This window comes from Symphalangus syndactylus, chromosome 24 (assembly GCF_028878055.3).
Source record: "Symphalangus syndactylus isolate Jambi chromosome 24, NHGRI_mSymSyn1-v2.1_pri, whole genome shotgun sequence".
Classification (NCBI taxonomy): Eukaryota; Metazoa; Chordata; class Mammalia; order Primates; family Hylobatidae; genus Symphalangus; species Symphalangus syndactylus.
In genome coordinates, this window is record NC_072446.2 from 33,813,392 (window position 1) to 33,829,213 (window position 15,822).

A 15,822-nucleotide genomic window follows, 5' to 3' on the forward strand; every position below is an offset into this window, starting at 1 on the left:
GAGGTGGGAGGATCGCTTGAGCCCAGGAGGTTGAGGCTATAGTGAGCTATGATCACGCCACCGCACTCCAACCCTGGGAGACAAAGTGAGATCCTGTCTCCAAAAAAAAAAAAAGGAATTTGAAACAAACAAAAAGGCAACTTCTTATACAATAAAAAGTTGTACAGGAAAGAAAGTGTAATCATAGTTTATTACATGCCCCAGCTCTAATTAGTACACATATCATACAATGTAAATCTTGAGTACTAAGCTAACTAAAATGATCATGTAACTATACTGGGAAACTGAAGGGGCGGGGATGTAGACTGGAGAAGAATTAGGAAAAGGACTAAAACCTCACCTTCCTGAGTGGGAGTCAATAATTAAGGTCCAAAATGAAAAATAAAGAAATTGCAATAAAAGCATTTTTTTGTGGGGGCAGAGGGTGGGGGAGGACAGAGTCTTGTTCTGTTGCCAAGGTTGGAGTACAGTGGTGAGATCTCAGCTCACTGCAACCTCCACCTCCCAGGTTCAAGCAATTCTTATGCTTCAGCCTCTTGAGTAGCTGGGACTGCAGGTGCCTGCCACCACGCCAAGCTAATTTTTTGTACTGTTAGTAAAGACGGGGTTTCGCCATGTTGGCCAGGCTGGTATTGAACTCCTGACCTCAAGTGATCTGCTTGCCTCGGCCTCCCAAAGTGCTGAGATTACAGGTGTGAGCCACCACACCTGGCCCAATATAAGCATGTTATTTGGAGATGTGGAGATAAATATTAAAAGGATCAAGTGCCGGGTGCAGTGGCTCACGTCTGTAATCCCAGCGCTTTGGGAGGCCAAGGCGGGTGGATCATCTGAGGCCAGGAGTTCAAGACCAGCCTGACCAACATGGAGAATCCCGTCTCTACTAAAAATACAAAATTAGCCGGGCATGGTGGCACATGCCTGTAATCCCAGCTACTCAGGAGGCTGAGGCAGGAGAATCGCTTAAACCCGGAAAGTAGAGGTTGCGATGAGTCAAGATCTCGCCATTGGACTCCAGCCTGGGCAACAAGAGTGAAACTCAGTCTCAAAAAAAAAAGGATCAAGTGTAAGAATTGAAAGTAGCTGCCTCTGGGGAAAGAGAAATTGGAGGAAGGGGCTGCAGAGTGCTGTTTGTGTTAACTTGTAGAATTCATTGATTCTTTAAATTATGTGTATATGTAATGCAAAAAATAAAACTTAAAAAATTGAAGTATGGCCAGGTACAGTGGCTGTAATCCCAGCACTCTGGGAATCCAAGATAGGATCACCTGAGGTCAGGAGTTCAAAATCAGCCTGGCCAACATGGTGAAACCCCATCTCTATTAAAGTACAAAAATTAGCTGGGTGTTTTGGCACATGCCTGTAATCCCAGCTACTTGGGAGGCTGAGGCAGGAGAATAGCTTGAATCTGGGAGGTGGAGGCTGCAGTGAGCTGAGATTGTGCCACTGCACTCCAGCTTGGGTGACAGGGCGAGACTATGTCTCAAAAATAAAAAAATAATAATAAAAATAAAAATTAAAAAATTGAAGTATGGGAAAAGACATATTAAACAAAAGCAAACAAAAGGGGAAAAAAAGACAAGTTAATTTGAATATCAGAGAAAGTATGTTAAACTCTCCTTGGTTGGGCGTGGTGGCTCACACCTGTAATCCCATACTTTGGGAAGTTGAGGTGCAAGGATCACCTGAGGCCAGGAGTTTAAGACCAGCCTGGGCAACATAGTGAGACCCCATTTCCACAAAAATAAGAATAAAAAAGTTAGCCAGGCACGGCAGTGCATGCCTGCAGTCCTAGCCACTCAGGAGACTGAGGCAGGAGGATCACTTGAGTCCAGGAATTTGAGGTTGCAATGAGCTATGATCACACCACTGCATTCCACCCTGGGCAACAGAGTGAGACACTATCTCAAAAAAATTGTTTTTAATAAAAAATAAGTAAACTCTCCTACTATGTTTGTAAATTAGTCCATTTCTCTATATTCTATATTTGGAATCTGTGTTATTAAAAACACCAAGTTTAGAATAATCATCCTGGCATATTTTGTCCTTTTTTTGTTTGTTTGTTTTGAGATGGAGTTTCACTCTTGTTGCCCAGGCTGGAGTGCAATGGTGCAATCTTGGCTCACTGCAACCTCCACCTCCTGGGTTCAAGCGATTCTTTTGCCTCAGCCTCCTGAGTAGCTGGGATTACAGGCAGGCGCCACCACGCCCTGCTAACTTTGTATTTTCAGTAGAGATGAGTTTTCTCTATGTTGGTCAGGCTGGTCTCGAACTCCCGAGCTTAGGTGATCCGCCCACCTCAGCCTCCCAAAGTGCTGGGATTACAGGCGTGAGCCACTGTGCCCGGCCGGCAGCTTTCTTTTGATTAGTATTAGCCTGGCAAATGTTTCCATCTTTTTATTTTAATCTTTCTCCATCTTTTGTTTTAGATGTATACCTTGCAAATAGTGTATAGATGGACTTTCAAATTTCAATCTGAGAGTCCTTGTCTTCTGACTGGCTAGTTTAGTCCACTTATCTTTATTACTGAATCATTTGTTTTTACTACCCTGTATTGACTGGAAGGGCCTTTATTTTGCTCCTTTTCTTTCTTTTCCTTTTCTTTCATTTCCTTCTTTTTCCCTGACTTCTACATTGATCACGTTTTTCTTTCTTTCTTTCTTTCTCTTTCTTTCTTCTTTCTTTCTTTCTTTCTTTCTTTCTTTCTTTCTTTCTTTCTTTCTTTCTTTCTTTTTCTCTTTCTCTCTCTCTTTCTTTCTCTTTTCTTTCTTTCTCTCTTTTTCTCTCTCTTTCTCTCTCTCTCTCCCTCCCTCCCTCCCTCCCTCCCTCCCTCCCTTCCTTCCTTCCTTCCTTCCTTCCTCTCTTCCTCTCCTTCTCTCTTTCTCTCTCTTTCTTTCTTTCTTCCTTCCTTCCTTCCTTCCTTCCTTCCTTCCTTCCTTCCTTCCTTCCTTTCTTCCTTTCTTTTTTGAGACGGAGTATCACTCTGTCACCCAGACTGGAGTGCAGTGGCACGATCTCAGCTCACTGCAGCCTCTGCCTCCCAGGTTCAAGCGATTCTTCTGCCTCGGCCTCCCAAGCAGCTGGAACAACCGGCAAGCGCCACCACACCCGGCTTTTTTTTTTTTTTTTTTTTTTTGAGACGGAGTCTCACTCTGTCACCCAGGCTAGAGTGCAGTGGCGTGATGCAAGCTCCACCTCCCACGTTCACGTCATTCTCCTGCCTCAGCCTCCCGAGTAGCTGGGACTACAGGCGCCCGCCACCATGCTCGGCTAATTTTTTGTATTTTTAGTAGAGACGGGGTTTCACTGTGTTAGCCAGGATGGTCTCGATCTCATGACCTCGTGATCCGCCCACCTCGGCCTCCCAAAGTGCTAGGATTACAAGCGTAAGCCACCACGCCCCACACCCAGCTAATTTTTGTATTTTTAGTAGAGACGGGGTTTCACCATGTTGGCCAAGCTGGTCTCGAACTCCTGACCTCATGATCCGCCCACCTCAGCCTCCCAAAGTGTTGGGATTATAGGCATGAGCCACCGCACCCAGCCCCGTGCAAGTTTTCTTTATTTGCTCTTTTCCTTCTACTAGGTTGGAAGTTACACATTCTCCGTCCATTTGTTGTCTTTCTTGTCATTGATGGTTGTGATGGTGGTGGTGTATGAGTAACAATCTTGCTTATCATTAAGCCTAAAGTTAATTGGTATTTCTCCCTGTATTTGAATTAGAAAGCCATAGAAGATAAGACTTCAATCATTCCCTCCCATCTTAGAGGTTATTTACCAAAATTTTAGTTCCACCTTAGATCCTAAGAATTGATTGTTGTTAATATTGTTTTCTATGGGCAGTACTTGCTCGGGCACAGATTTGCTTCCTACATAGTCCTTCCTTGTGGGTTGAGTTTCTTTCTTCCTGAAGTCTATCCTTTGATAGTTATTTCAATGAGAGGCTGTTGGTGGCAAACTCTCACCTCCTAGACGTCTCAGATGGATTAAGCTCCCATTATTGACAGGTGCTTCCCTGCCCATGAAGTTTTCCGAATTGACATTCTTCCTTTCCTTCCCCATCTCACTTCTCCACTGTGCTACTGGACTTCGTGGTATCAGTTCCCATGTGAACTACTTCAGTCAAATATGTCTCCAGTGTCAAGGTCTGTTGCTGGGGGAATCTAACCGAAGGCAGCCTCCTTTAAGTCCTCATCTTTGTTCGTCAGCTTCCTCTCTCTTCAGCTTCTCTTGGTCTGCCTTACTTACTTGTATTCATCAACTCTCCCGCTTTGAACAGCTCTTCAGAATAAAGGCTCAGTGAGAATTGTTTCCAAGTCTGATCTCACTCTTCTTTGAGAAGCTTCTAGGTGTGTTTCTTCTACTCCAAAATTTGGAAACAAAGAGTACCCACATGTATTAGTCCATTTGCGTTACTATAAAAGAATACCTGAGGCTGGGTAATTTATAAAGAAAAGCGATTTAATTGGCTTACAGTTCTTCAGGCTGTACAGGAAGCACAGTGCCAGCATCCACTTCTGATGGGGCCTCAGGAAGCTTTCAATCATGGCAGAAGGCGAAGCGGGAGCAAGTACATCACATGGTGAGAGCAAGAGCGAGGGATGGGGGGGTGCCATGCTCTTTTAAACAAAACAGTCAGATCTCACGTGAACTCAAAGCGAGAACTCACTTATCGCCAAGGGGATGGTGCTAAACCATTCATGAGGGATCCTTCCCCATGATCCAATCACCTCTCACCAGGCCCCTCCTCCAACATTGGGAATCACATTTCAACATGAGGTTTAGAGGGAACAAACATCCAAACTATATCATCACATCTCCATGCCTGCCCCAAATCAAGATGATATGTGTCCAGAGAAAGAAAATAAATTCTTATCATTTTCTCCATCTTGCAACCTGTCCTTCCTCAATTCCAGGATATCATTCTCTTTATATTCTTCCCCTCCCTGTCAGACTGTTTTATCAATCTTGACTCCTCATTCTTTTCCCCCTCCTCTTCATTTGCTTGACTTTTTTTTTTTTTTTTTTTTTTTTTTGAGACATAGTCTCGCTCTTGCAGTGGTGCGATCTCGGCTCACTGCAACCTCTGCCTTCTGGGTTCAAGCGATTCTCCTGCCTCAGCCTCCCAAGTAGCTGGGACTACAGGTGCGTGCCACCATGCTCGGCTAATTTTTGTAGTTTTAGTAGAGATGGGGTTACACCATGTTGGCCAGGCTGGTCTCAAACTCATGACTTCAGGTGATCCGCTCTCCTTGGCCTCCCAAAGTGCTGGGATTACAGGCATGAGACTCCACACCTGGCCTGCCTGACTTTTAAACATTGCTGGTATCCAAAGTCTGGCCCAGTGCTTTTTAAATGTTCATCCACTCTCCTGGTTGACCTCATACTTTCTGTGACTTTAGTACTATTAATGTGTTGATAGTTTTTTGAAAATACATTAATCCATTTATTTATTTATTGAACACAATTTATTAAGAACATTCTGTATATCATGTCTGTGTTAAATAGTGGAGATGCAGTAGGGTGCCAAACAGAGAATATCTCTGCCCTTGTGGAGTTTACTACATTTAAAGATTGTTGCTATGGGCCTATTTATGTTTCCTTCTTTTCTTCCTTTCATCCGTGGACCATTTATTGATTCACCATTCATCTATAATCCATTTTTTCCTTCACTCACTGATTCATCTATTCATTGGCTCAACCATCCAACCCTTGACCTCAAAGCATTTACTAATCCATCCATCTATTCATCCATCCATCCACCCACCCTCCAATTGACCAAACCTTCTCAATATTAGTGGTCCCAAGCCAGTGGCACATCGGGAACTTGAAAGAAGGAGGAAGAAGAGGAGGAGGGGAAAGGTCTTTCTGAATCTGAATCTAGGGGTTTTATGGGGAGCAGGAATCTCTAGAAAGCTCCCCATTTGATTCTGATTCACCCAGCCTGGCACCCGCCTATAGAAAGATATTTGGGGATCACTAAAACATTAGAAGCACTGGGAATACAGGAGCTTCATTTAGCTTTCCCTAAAAGTAGACCCTAAGACAAAGATTCAGATGCAGTCAATTTATGTGAGAGATGAACCTTGAAAGTAGGGAAAGGAAGCAAAGGAGGGGGGAAAGGCCAAATAAAGATTGCTTTGATGAGCTTGTGGACACCTGAGGTTCAATCCTGTTAGGGACCCTCCAAGATACCTTGTGGAATAGACCTAAAATGATGCCATCACAGGATAGAAGACAGGCATTTATTGCCAATTCATTGAGCACTATGGGCTGTTAGCTCCCCGACGATTCCAAGTCATGCTCCCAAGGTAGCCTAGAAAGCCCTCAGGGAGATGAGGAGAGATGGAGGCACTGGCAGTGGTTCATGTTCCACAGCTTCAGGTAAACTTAGGTGCATCTAGGGAACATAGGGTGGGCACTGACAACTACCAGAGAGGCCATGTCTGTCTTGTTTCCTGTTGCATTCCCACACATTAGACCTTAGCCTAGTGTGTGGCCTAGAGTGGGTGCTTAACAAATATTTGATAAATACATCTTGTTTGACTACCAGACCTTGAAACAGGAACTGAATCACACTAATAATTCCTTTAATTGTGCTCTCCCTTCTAGCTGCACCTCCTTCCCTTCTAGACACCACCAACCCCTCTATAGCATCCTCAGTCTTTTCACCCCGTTTCCATCCCAGCCCCAAGAGGGTTGCTGGAAGCTTCTGGAATCATAAAACTCCCTCCACTCCACCCGCTGTGTGGCTCTGCTGGACCATGCTGCTGGGTGTCCCTGGCCAGAGGCCCTGCCCTCACTGTGCCTTCCTGGACTCCACAACTGGCAGAGATGGTGCCCAAAGCATCACTGTGGAACCAGCTATAGTCAGACTCTTGAAAAAACTCAATCCAAATCTCCGGGGGGCAGAACTCATCTCCCAGGCCTGGCCTCATATCCAGGACCAGGATTAGCATGAGGCAAGTGAGGCATTTCCTTTGGTAGCAAAATTTAAGAGGGTGCAAAAAATCCAGAAAGCAATATAAATAATATTTTAATGCAACATTTTTAAAAAATCAAAATTAATGCAAAAGTGAACCATAATGTTCAAAATAATGTGAGCAAAATAACAATAGCTGAGGTAAAGAAAGGATGGATGTTGCTTTTTTTGCCTTGGTCTCCAATGTGGCTCAGATTAGTGCTGTGCTGATGCTGTGCTATCTGAATGTCACTGTTACTTGTCCTGAACGCTTAAAAATTTGGGAGGGGTGGCTGGGCACAGGGGTTCATGCCTATAATCCCAGCTCTTTGGGAGGCTAAGGCAGGGGGATTGCTTGAGCCCAGAGTTTGAGACCAGCCTGGGGAACATGATAAGACTCTGTCTCTACAAAAAATTTAAAAATTAGCTGAAAATGGTAGCACATGTCTTGCCTGTGGTGCCAGTTGCTCAGGGGGCTGAGGTGGGAGGATCACTTGAGCCCAGGAGGTCAAGGCTGCAGCGAGCTGTGTTCTCACCACTGCACTCCAGCCTGGATGACAGACCAAGACCCTGTCTCAAAAATGATAATAATTATTTGGGAGGGAAATATACTGATGTCTGCAACTTTTTAATGTTTTTTTTTTTTTTTAAAGGTAGACTGTTGGATGGATAGATGGATAGGTATGGGGTAGATACAGTGTTGTAAATTGTTAATCATCCAGTCTAGGCGGCAGTGGGTGTGGGCGTATGTATGTTCAGTGTGGAATTCTTTCACCTTTTCTATACATTAGAAATTCTTCATAATCTTGAAAAGGAAAAAACGAAAGAGCTATGAGAAGGACACCCAAGGCTGGCTTTCTGAGGTCAAACAAGTGCAACGCATGAATCCTTGGCTGTCCAGGACTGAGTTCCCCACCACACCCTCATTCATGGCGAGGATGGAGCCCACCTAGGGGCCTGTCCCCTCCTTGACAAAAGCCTCTCTCTGGCTCTTGTCCCTGAAGTCCCCTCTAGAATAGCAAGGCCTGGATCCTCTCCACTTCCTGGATGGCCCCCATGGAGCCTGTTTGGCTCCCTCCCTACCAGGTCTTTAAGTGAGGAACACTCAGTCCCTGGGATAAGACCGTGTCATATAACAAAACATGTTCAATAATAAGCATCCATCCATGTTTGGGGAAAAATGACTAAAAACTTGTAATGTTGAAGACCTGAAATAAAGCACTAGAAAGAAGCAATACTTATCAACTAAGCAGGAGGTGGGGTAGGGGGAGACAAGAAGCATTTAGGACTAGGGTGGAGAACCCTCCTTGCGGGCTGGCAGTTTGCGCTCTCACCGCTCGGGGCGAGGCAGGGCGGTCTTGAGACCCTGCGATCGCGATCCTGGGTTCCTCCGGCGCACATGGGTCTTGGTGGTTCCACGTCCTAGCCCCAAGGCAAGGGGCCAGGTACACCTACACACTTATGCTGCGGACCCAGGTGGGGACAGCTTACAGGGTCTGCAGCAAGTCCAGCTAGGGTGCCCCATAAGAACTGATGGGAGCCCTGTGGGGCTGACGCGGATTCCTCCTCTCCTTCTCAGTCCGATCCCAGAATGAGCCTTGCCAGAACTATCTGCTCTCTTGGACTTGCACAGCGAGCCCACTGCGAGAAAAGCTGGGACTTCTTCCTTTCAACGTCTACCTTTACGCTTTAGTGATGGTGGAGGTGGGGGTAGACGGGTGGGGGAGATGAGAGATGCAGAGACGGGTCCCATCCACTCCTCCTCCTCATTTCTCTCAGTAGCCTGGATGCGAGTCCGGAGATCGGTGTCCTACCGACCAGGGTTTCGGGTTACTCCCGCGCATCTAGGGTGCTAGTTCTCCCTCCCCGGCTACCCTCAGGATTCGCCCCCTAGGACAAGAGACGCTGCAAGCTGAGCACAAAACCTGGAGCCAGGATCAGTGGAGCGGATCCAGGCGAGCCCGCAGAGTTGGCGCCGCTATCCGGAGCCTGCCTAGTGTCTCCTTCGACCTTTTAAAGACGGGAAGGACAGAGATGGTGCAGCGTGACGCTCCCACCTTCCCTTCCACCATAGAAGTCCGGGATTTTTCTGAAAGCGACATACTGTCTCGGAGCGCACCCCAGGGTCCGTGGACCCGCTGAGAAGCCTTGGGAGTTGGGGCGGGGGATGAACAATCAGCTCCCCACCCCACCCCTCCGCCCCAGGCCTGGGAGACGTCAGTGGTCATGGGAAGACGAGAAACTGAGGACCCTTCAGCCAGTCCCGGATCCTGAACACGCGACCATAGTGACACCGGGGAATTAGGCCGAAGGTAGCGGACCTCTCAGATGGCCCGTTTAAAGCATTAGAGCCACAGTGATGGCTGAGGACACCGGGTCCTATCCCTCCTCCCTTCCCACTCCAGTTCTGTGGCCGCAGAACCAGGGTGATGCGAGGTCACCTCTGTCGCAGGCGCTTTAGGGAGCACGCCCACCCGGATGCTCTGCACACACGCACACACACCAAGGTTCTCACAACACACGATGCAGCCTGCCCCACCCCACACGCATATCAACTAGCCTCTCACACGCCCCTTACAAGCGGGCGGGGAGCAACACACACCCTACTTAGGCATTCTCCCTGGCTTCTTTCCCGTGCACCATTCGCACCTGGAGACGTCATTCCTAACGAAGCCTCTGCCTCCGTGGTGAGAGCGGACCCCGGAATCCACCCAGCCGACTTGCACTCCCGGCTCCCACCCAGAAAGTCTGACTCTGACCTTTCCCAACAGTCCCTGGACTGGCCCTCCTGGAGGCAGTGCAGGTGCTGCGCCTGGAGTGGGATCAGCACAAAAAAGGCTAGATCTTTCGGGTAATTCAGGCAAACACTTTATCAGACAGGCTGCGCAAGATAGGCGTAGACTGGGACCCTACAGCTTGAGGCTGTTGATTCTAGAGTCAGATCTCTTTGCTGTGGCTGTGCAAACCCCACCTTGGATTGCAGGGCGGGGTTCTCCTGGGTGGGAGATGCCTCCTGCCAGGCCAGATTGGCTCGTGGCTCTGGGGACCTGGTGAAAGGCCCAGCCCACTTCTGACTTCCTTTATAGCCCTCTTCACAATCTGAAGTCACGTTATGGATTCCTGCCTGTCCTTGTTTATTGCCTGTCTCCACCTCACTAGACTATAAGCTCCAGGAGGGCAAGGCTGAGTTTCTTTCTCCAGGTTTCCAACACTGCCCCAGCCCTGACTGGCTGTTTATAAATATTTGTTGAACAAATTTATAAAGCTCTGGTACATAAAAGCTCCCCCTGTCCCTCTCTGTTTTGAGGTTGGAAGTTGAGAGCTTCCACCAAATTCTCAGATGGACCCGCCCCCGAGGGAGAGATTCGAACAAATCTCGACCTGGCAGCTGAGGGGGCCGCTACAGCACTCTCGGTCTTCAGCTTCCTCCTCACACCTGAGGAGCCTCCTCGCCGCCAACTAATCTTTGTGCTCCCTAGAGCCCTCCCCGGACCTTTTAACCACAGCTGCTCACCATCTCCGGTTTCCGCCGGCGGGAGCCAGTTCCCACGCCTCCCAGCGCCAGGGGATCCCGGCTGGTACGAACACACAAACCCGACACCGGGCCGCGCAAGCCTTTGTCTCTTCTTTATTTGCGGATATAATTATGTACCGCACTCTAAATTAGAGATAGATTTTTTTCTGATATACATTTCATCTTATTCACCACGAGCACACCACACGTACAGTAGAACAGTTCCACACCTGATAAATTGCACAAGATGAGAGTTTAGATTCCTGAAAACCGGCAGGCAAGCTGGCCCCGCCGCGGCTTCTCGCCTCCCGGCTTCGTTGAAGGAAATCGCCCACCCAAAATGGATTTCCCAGTCAGCCTTTCCCGCTGCAGGGTTGAAACGTCTCCGGAATGGGAAGCGCTCTTGCTGGAAATGGCTGGACGCTGTAGATTCCGAGCACTGGATGGATGTGAAATGTCCCCCCAAGGTCAAGTTGCCACGCCTGCGAGCTGCGCCCCCTCTCCCTCCCTTCCCAACCCCCTCGATGACTGGAACCAAAGTGTCGGGGCCCCACTTGGAAGGACAGAAGAAGCCTGCCCGCAAATGCACCCCGCCTCCCCCCAAAACCAGGGTGTTGTGGAAGAGAAAGGACAACAGAAACGCAGACGCGATGGATCGTGAATCCCTATCCCCTCCCACCCCTCCCCCATCCCCGAATAATCAGAAACTAGGAACCAGAGATGTTTAAAGCTTGGCTTCCCAAGCGCGGCGTCAGGGCGCACTGGGCTGATGGGGGCGGGGTGAGGGGAGAAGGGAGAGAGCGCAGACGCGTGGCGGGGGCTCGCCCTTGCGCCCTAGTCCTCTGCGTTGGTTCGGTAGGCCTCGATGAGGCCCTCGAGGGAGTGCACGAAGCCGGACACGCTGCAGATGCCGCCGATGACGAAGATGGCGACGTCGAAGAAGACTTGGTGCCACAGCAGCTTGCGCCAGAGCAGGCGCAGGTGAAAGAGGCTGGGCAGCAAGAAACAGAGGCCGGCGCCCGTGAGGCTGCCGGTGAGGCCCATGAGCAGCGCGAAGTGCGGCACATAAATGGCCATGAGCAGCGTGAAGACGACGAGCGCGCAGCGCAGCGTCAACCCCCAGGACTTCAGGCGCCCGTCGCCGCCGTAGCAGGCCGGGAAAAAGGCGCGGCTGCCCTCCTGGAAGAGCGACTTCTCCAGCACCTCGACAGCGGCAAAGAATGGCAGAGGATAGGACAACAGCGCCTTGGCCACCAGAAAGATGTTGACCACGGCGCGGATGGAGCCGGGCAGGTTATCCGTGATGACCTCCTTGGTCTCGTCGGCCCAGGTGAGGTAGGCGACGAGCGCGAAGAGGCCCTTGAGCACGCAGGCTGCGATGTGCGTCCAGTTCATCATGCAGTGGAACTCGCTGGGCTGCTGCATATTGCCCTCCAGCGAAGGCAGGAAGATCTGCGACGTGTAGCTGAACACGATGATGCCAATGGAGATAGGGAACTTCTTAACGTCGATGTAGAACTTGACCTTCTCCCAGGCCCAGTCGCGCGCCCGCGATAGACAGTAGGCTATGACCAGGATATTGATGACGAAGTGGGCCAGAGTGCACAGCAGACTGAACTTGGACACGGCCTTGAGGTTCTTAAGGAAGGCGCAAGGCAGCAGCACGGCCGTGGCGATAATGGACCAGGACTTCTGCGACACGGGCAGCCCCGGGAAGCTGTTGTACATGAGGTTGCCACTCACCACCACGTACAGGATGCACGTCATCACCAGCTCGATGATCTGCGCTACGTTCACCACTCGGCCGCCCAGGGTTGGGAAGCGCGGGGCGCAGCAGGCGTTAGCTATGGCCACGTACGAGTCCCGCACGCGCACCACCTCGCCGTCTTCATTCTCCTCGTACAGGCACGCGATGAGGATCTTGCCGGTGTAGCAGCACACAACGGCGGCGAAGATGATGAGAAACAACCCCAGGTAGCCGCCGTGCAGGATGGCGTAGGGTAGGCCCAGCACGAACATGCCCTGTGGGGCGGAGAGGCAACCAGACGCGGATGCTCAGCGAACTTGGCAACAGATGAGGGGCCCGGGGGGCGTGGCTTAACGCTGTGGCCGGAAGGGGGCGCTAAGAACACTGAGAATTGGGTCTGAGCCGCCGGGGAGAAGAGGTTAAGAGCAGGCTGCGGGGTGGATGTAAGGGAGCTAATAGTGAGCCCGGGTGTCGAGCCAGAGATGGAGAGGGAGGGATGTATGGACGGATCTGAGAAGGAAAGGTGCGCTAATGGCTGGAGATAGCGAGAGGGCTAGGATGGGAGAGGGCTGATAATAGGGAGAAGCCACAGGAGGGAAGGGAGATACTTCGGGATGGTTCCTGGGGAAAGGACCAGAATGAGGAGTTGGGGGAGGAGATGAGAAGGGACAGGAGGGAGAGTGGTCGAAAAGGGGCGCTAAGAAAGTTAGCGAGCTGGGCCTGGGCCGCACGGGATTTGTGGTGGGGCTGGAATGGGGCACGGGAGCTAAAGAGTGAAACTCGGGCGTCTCAGGCTCAAACCAGAGGAGGAAACGTTAAAGGCGGCAGTTGTGGGCGAAAAGGAGATAGGGTAGAGAGGGAGAGGGGCTGAAGGTGGGGCAAAGCCCCTGGGAGGCAAGAACAGAGACAATGTGAAGACGCTCAGGGAGCAGGGCTCGGGGAGGAGGAAGCAGGGCTCGGGGAGGAGGAAGCAGGGCTGGAAATTGAGAGTCTTAGGACAAGGCTGGAGTTAGAATAAGGCGAGGGCGAGACCTAAGGAAGGGGACTAAGTGGAGGATGCGGAGGCAAGCAGGAGGAGGAGCTTAGCGGGAAGGCGCCAGGGAGGCTAGAAAGCCAAACCGAAAAGAGTCTAGAACCAGAAGCTTCAGGGTCGGGCGGACAGGGCTGTAGGGTTTAGAATCCACGTGGGGACTAAGAGCTAACGAAATCCAGGGTCCCGGAGGCCTACGAGCCTCCAGCCTCCTGCCCTGGCCTCCCTTGGGGCCTATCAAACGGAACCTTGAAAGACGCCCCGGGAAGTCGTGGGGCACAGCGAAGGTGGGAGCAGCCCCGGGTCCGTGATCCAGCAAGGCCCTCTCGCCGGGCCCCGGAGCGGAAAGCGCCTTGAGTCGGGCCATCTGGTGTGCAGGGCCCGGTGGAGTCCTGCTGACCCCGAGACATGGAGCAACCCCTGGGAGGCCTCTGCTCCCAGAAAACCTGCCTTCCGTGGCCCCAGTGATAGTGCGCTCCAGGGACGCCGCGGGGCCAAGCTGTAAGGGTCCGGGGGTGCCTAGAGCTGAAGTCTCCTTCGGCCCAGAAATCCGCGGCCTGCCAGCCCCTTCTAGCTCAGAGGTGGTTGCCAAGACTCCAAACCTGCTCCCTATGGAGGAGTCCTGCGCCGCCTGGTGGGGAGTGGGGGGTTGGGAATAAGGGGAGAGGGCCTAGAGAGCAGGGGCCATTCTTAGTCTCTGGAGAGGGCTTCGCCAGGGTCACACGGGGAGGAGATGGCCGCCTCTTTGCGGTGCAGCCGGGATTTCGGGCGAGAGGGGCGAGTCTGTGCACAGGTAATGCCGGATTATTGCGGACTAAATGTGCTTGTGTGGGAGCACGTGTGTGCGTTCGTGTGTGTATACCTGTATGTCTCCAACAGGGCCGCACCTGAGGGAGCAGGCTGGTTCCTGTCTGCATGCGTCTGTGCATGTGTGTGTGCATATGTCCAAACGAGTATTCATGTGTTTGGTATGTGCAGGTATATGCTTTTGTGTGTGGAGATGTAGGGGTGTACGCAGGTGCATTTGGGGATAGTACTGTGGTCTATATATAGATGCATGTCGTGTGCGCCTGTGCCTGCGCGTTTGTTCGTGGGAAGGGGGGCTGTGGGCATGTTGTGTGCCTGCCTATGTACGTGTGCGTGTCTATGCCTGTGTGCGGGGGGAGGAGACTCCGACCTCAGCGATTTCCCCTTCTTGTTTCCTCCCAAAAATGCAGCTGTGAATCCCTTCCAGAGTCCAAGACCAAACCGTGCCCTCCAATCCTGATTTTCTTTCTTTCTCATCCCTCTCCGCTCCCTCCCCCCATTTCCTTCACTTTTGCAGTGTCTCCAGACAGGTGTCTCAGACCGAACCTCAGCCTAGCGGTCTTGCAGCTGGTGCCGTGGGAGGGAGCGTGGGTTAGGGCGGGAGACACCGCCTGGGGGCGTAGGTCCCCGCGCAGGGCTGGGAGGGATGGAGAAAGGGAGATTCCTGGGTACAGGAGGGGGTCTCGAGGCCGAGATCACCGGATGACTGTCGGGGGCAGAGCCCGGCAAGCTGAGCTGGGCAGGGGGAGGGCAGGCAGAACTGGGAATCCCGCGCTCACCTGGATGGCGTTGGTCACATTCCAGCCTGCCTCCCACGCCGTGATTTTGGGCTTGTCGTGGCCCCCGAACTCGCCACCACCTCCCACCTGGTCCTTGGAGCCCGAGGGCGGCAGAGGAGCTCCGCTGCCTCGCTGATAATGGATGTCTCCCTCGACGGGCGCTTCAGCGCCCTCGTCCCCGCAGGGCTCTCCCTCGGCTTTCAGGATGTCCATCTGCAGGCCCTGGCGGTGCTCAAAGTCGAGGTCGTCGCAATGCGCGAAGCCCACCGCCTCCTCATCCGTGGCCGCCTGAAAACCCATTCTGGCGAACATGCCGCTCATCTTGGCCTGGGACTTGTTGGACACGGACGTGGCCACGTTGGACAGCTTGCTGCGGAGCAAGGTGGCCATGGCGGCGGTAGGGACAGCGGAAAGGACAGAAGGATCCGAGGATGCGGGGAACGCGATGCAAGACGGAGAGGTCTGGGGGGCGCAAAGTCGCTATCTCCGCTTGCTCTCCGCGCGGCGCCCCGGGGCTCTCTGGCTCATGACCCTCGCAGCTGGCGTTCGAGGCTCTCTCAGGGCTGGACCGGGCAAGCTGGCAGCAGGTCTGGCGGAGCGGCGGCGGCGGCGGTGGTGGCTAGTGCACTGCGGAGCTGCCGCGGGGCGCGGGCTGGGCTGCGGAGGGCGGCGGCGGCGGTGGCGGCGGCGGCGGCAGCGGCGTCAGAGCAGCTACGCGAAGCTGGCGCGGCGCCCCCACCCGTGCGCGGCCCAATGCGCTCCCGCCCCTCGGAATCAGGCGGTGCGGGGGTGGGGGGCTGGAGAGAGGAAATACCCGGAGGCAGGGGACGTGAGGAAGGGGCTAGGAGAAGAGAAAGGGGGCGCCGAGGGATTCAGACGTGAGCTGGGGGCAGAAGAAGGGCGCCCTTGGGAAGGAGGAGGGAGGGAGCGCGTGAAAGAGGGAGCGCCGAGGGCAGGGGAGGTGGGGGGGCGAAGTGCTGCATT

General features: G+C 52.2%; 1 protein-coding gene across 1 annotated transcript; it reads right to left on the bottom strand.

The window, feature by feature from the left end:
• Window positions 1-10,573: 10,573 nt before the first annotated feature.
• Window positions 10,574-15,524, bottom strand: SLC32A1 (solute carrier family 32 member 1). Its single transcript, XM_055266625.2, has 2 exons — window positions 14,839-15,524; window positions 10,574-12,497 (listed from the first exon to the last, which is right to left on the bottom strand). The coding sequence occupies exons 1-2, from the start codon at window positions 15,226-15,228 to the stop codon at window positions 11,310-11,312; spliced, it is 1,578 nt and encodes a 525-aa protein (XP_055122600.1). The 5' UTR covers window positions 15,229-15,524; the 3' UTR covers window positions 10,574-11,309.
• Between the last annotated feature and the right edge of the window lie 298 nt (window positions 15,525-15,822).

Coding starts and splice junctions, on each gene's coding strand:
- SLC32A1 (XM_055266625.2), bottom strand. CDS start 15,228: ATGGCCACCTTGCTCCGCAGCAAGCTGTCCAACGTGGCCACGTCCGTG. Junction 12,498..14,838: donor ATGTGACCAACGCCATCCAG/GTGAGCGCGGGA, acceptor TCCGCCCCACAG/GGCATGTTCGTGCTGGGCCT.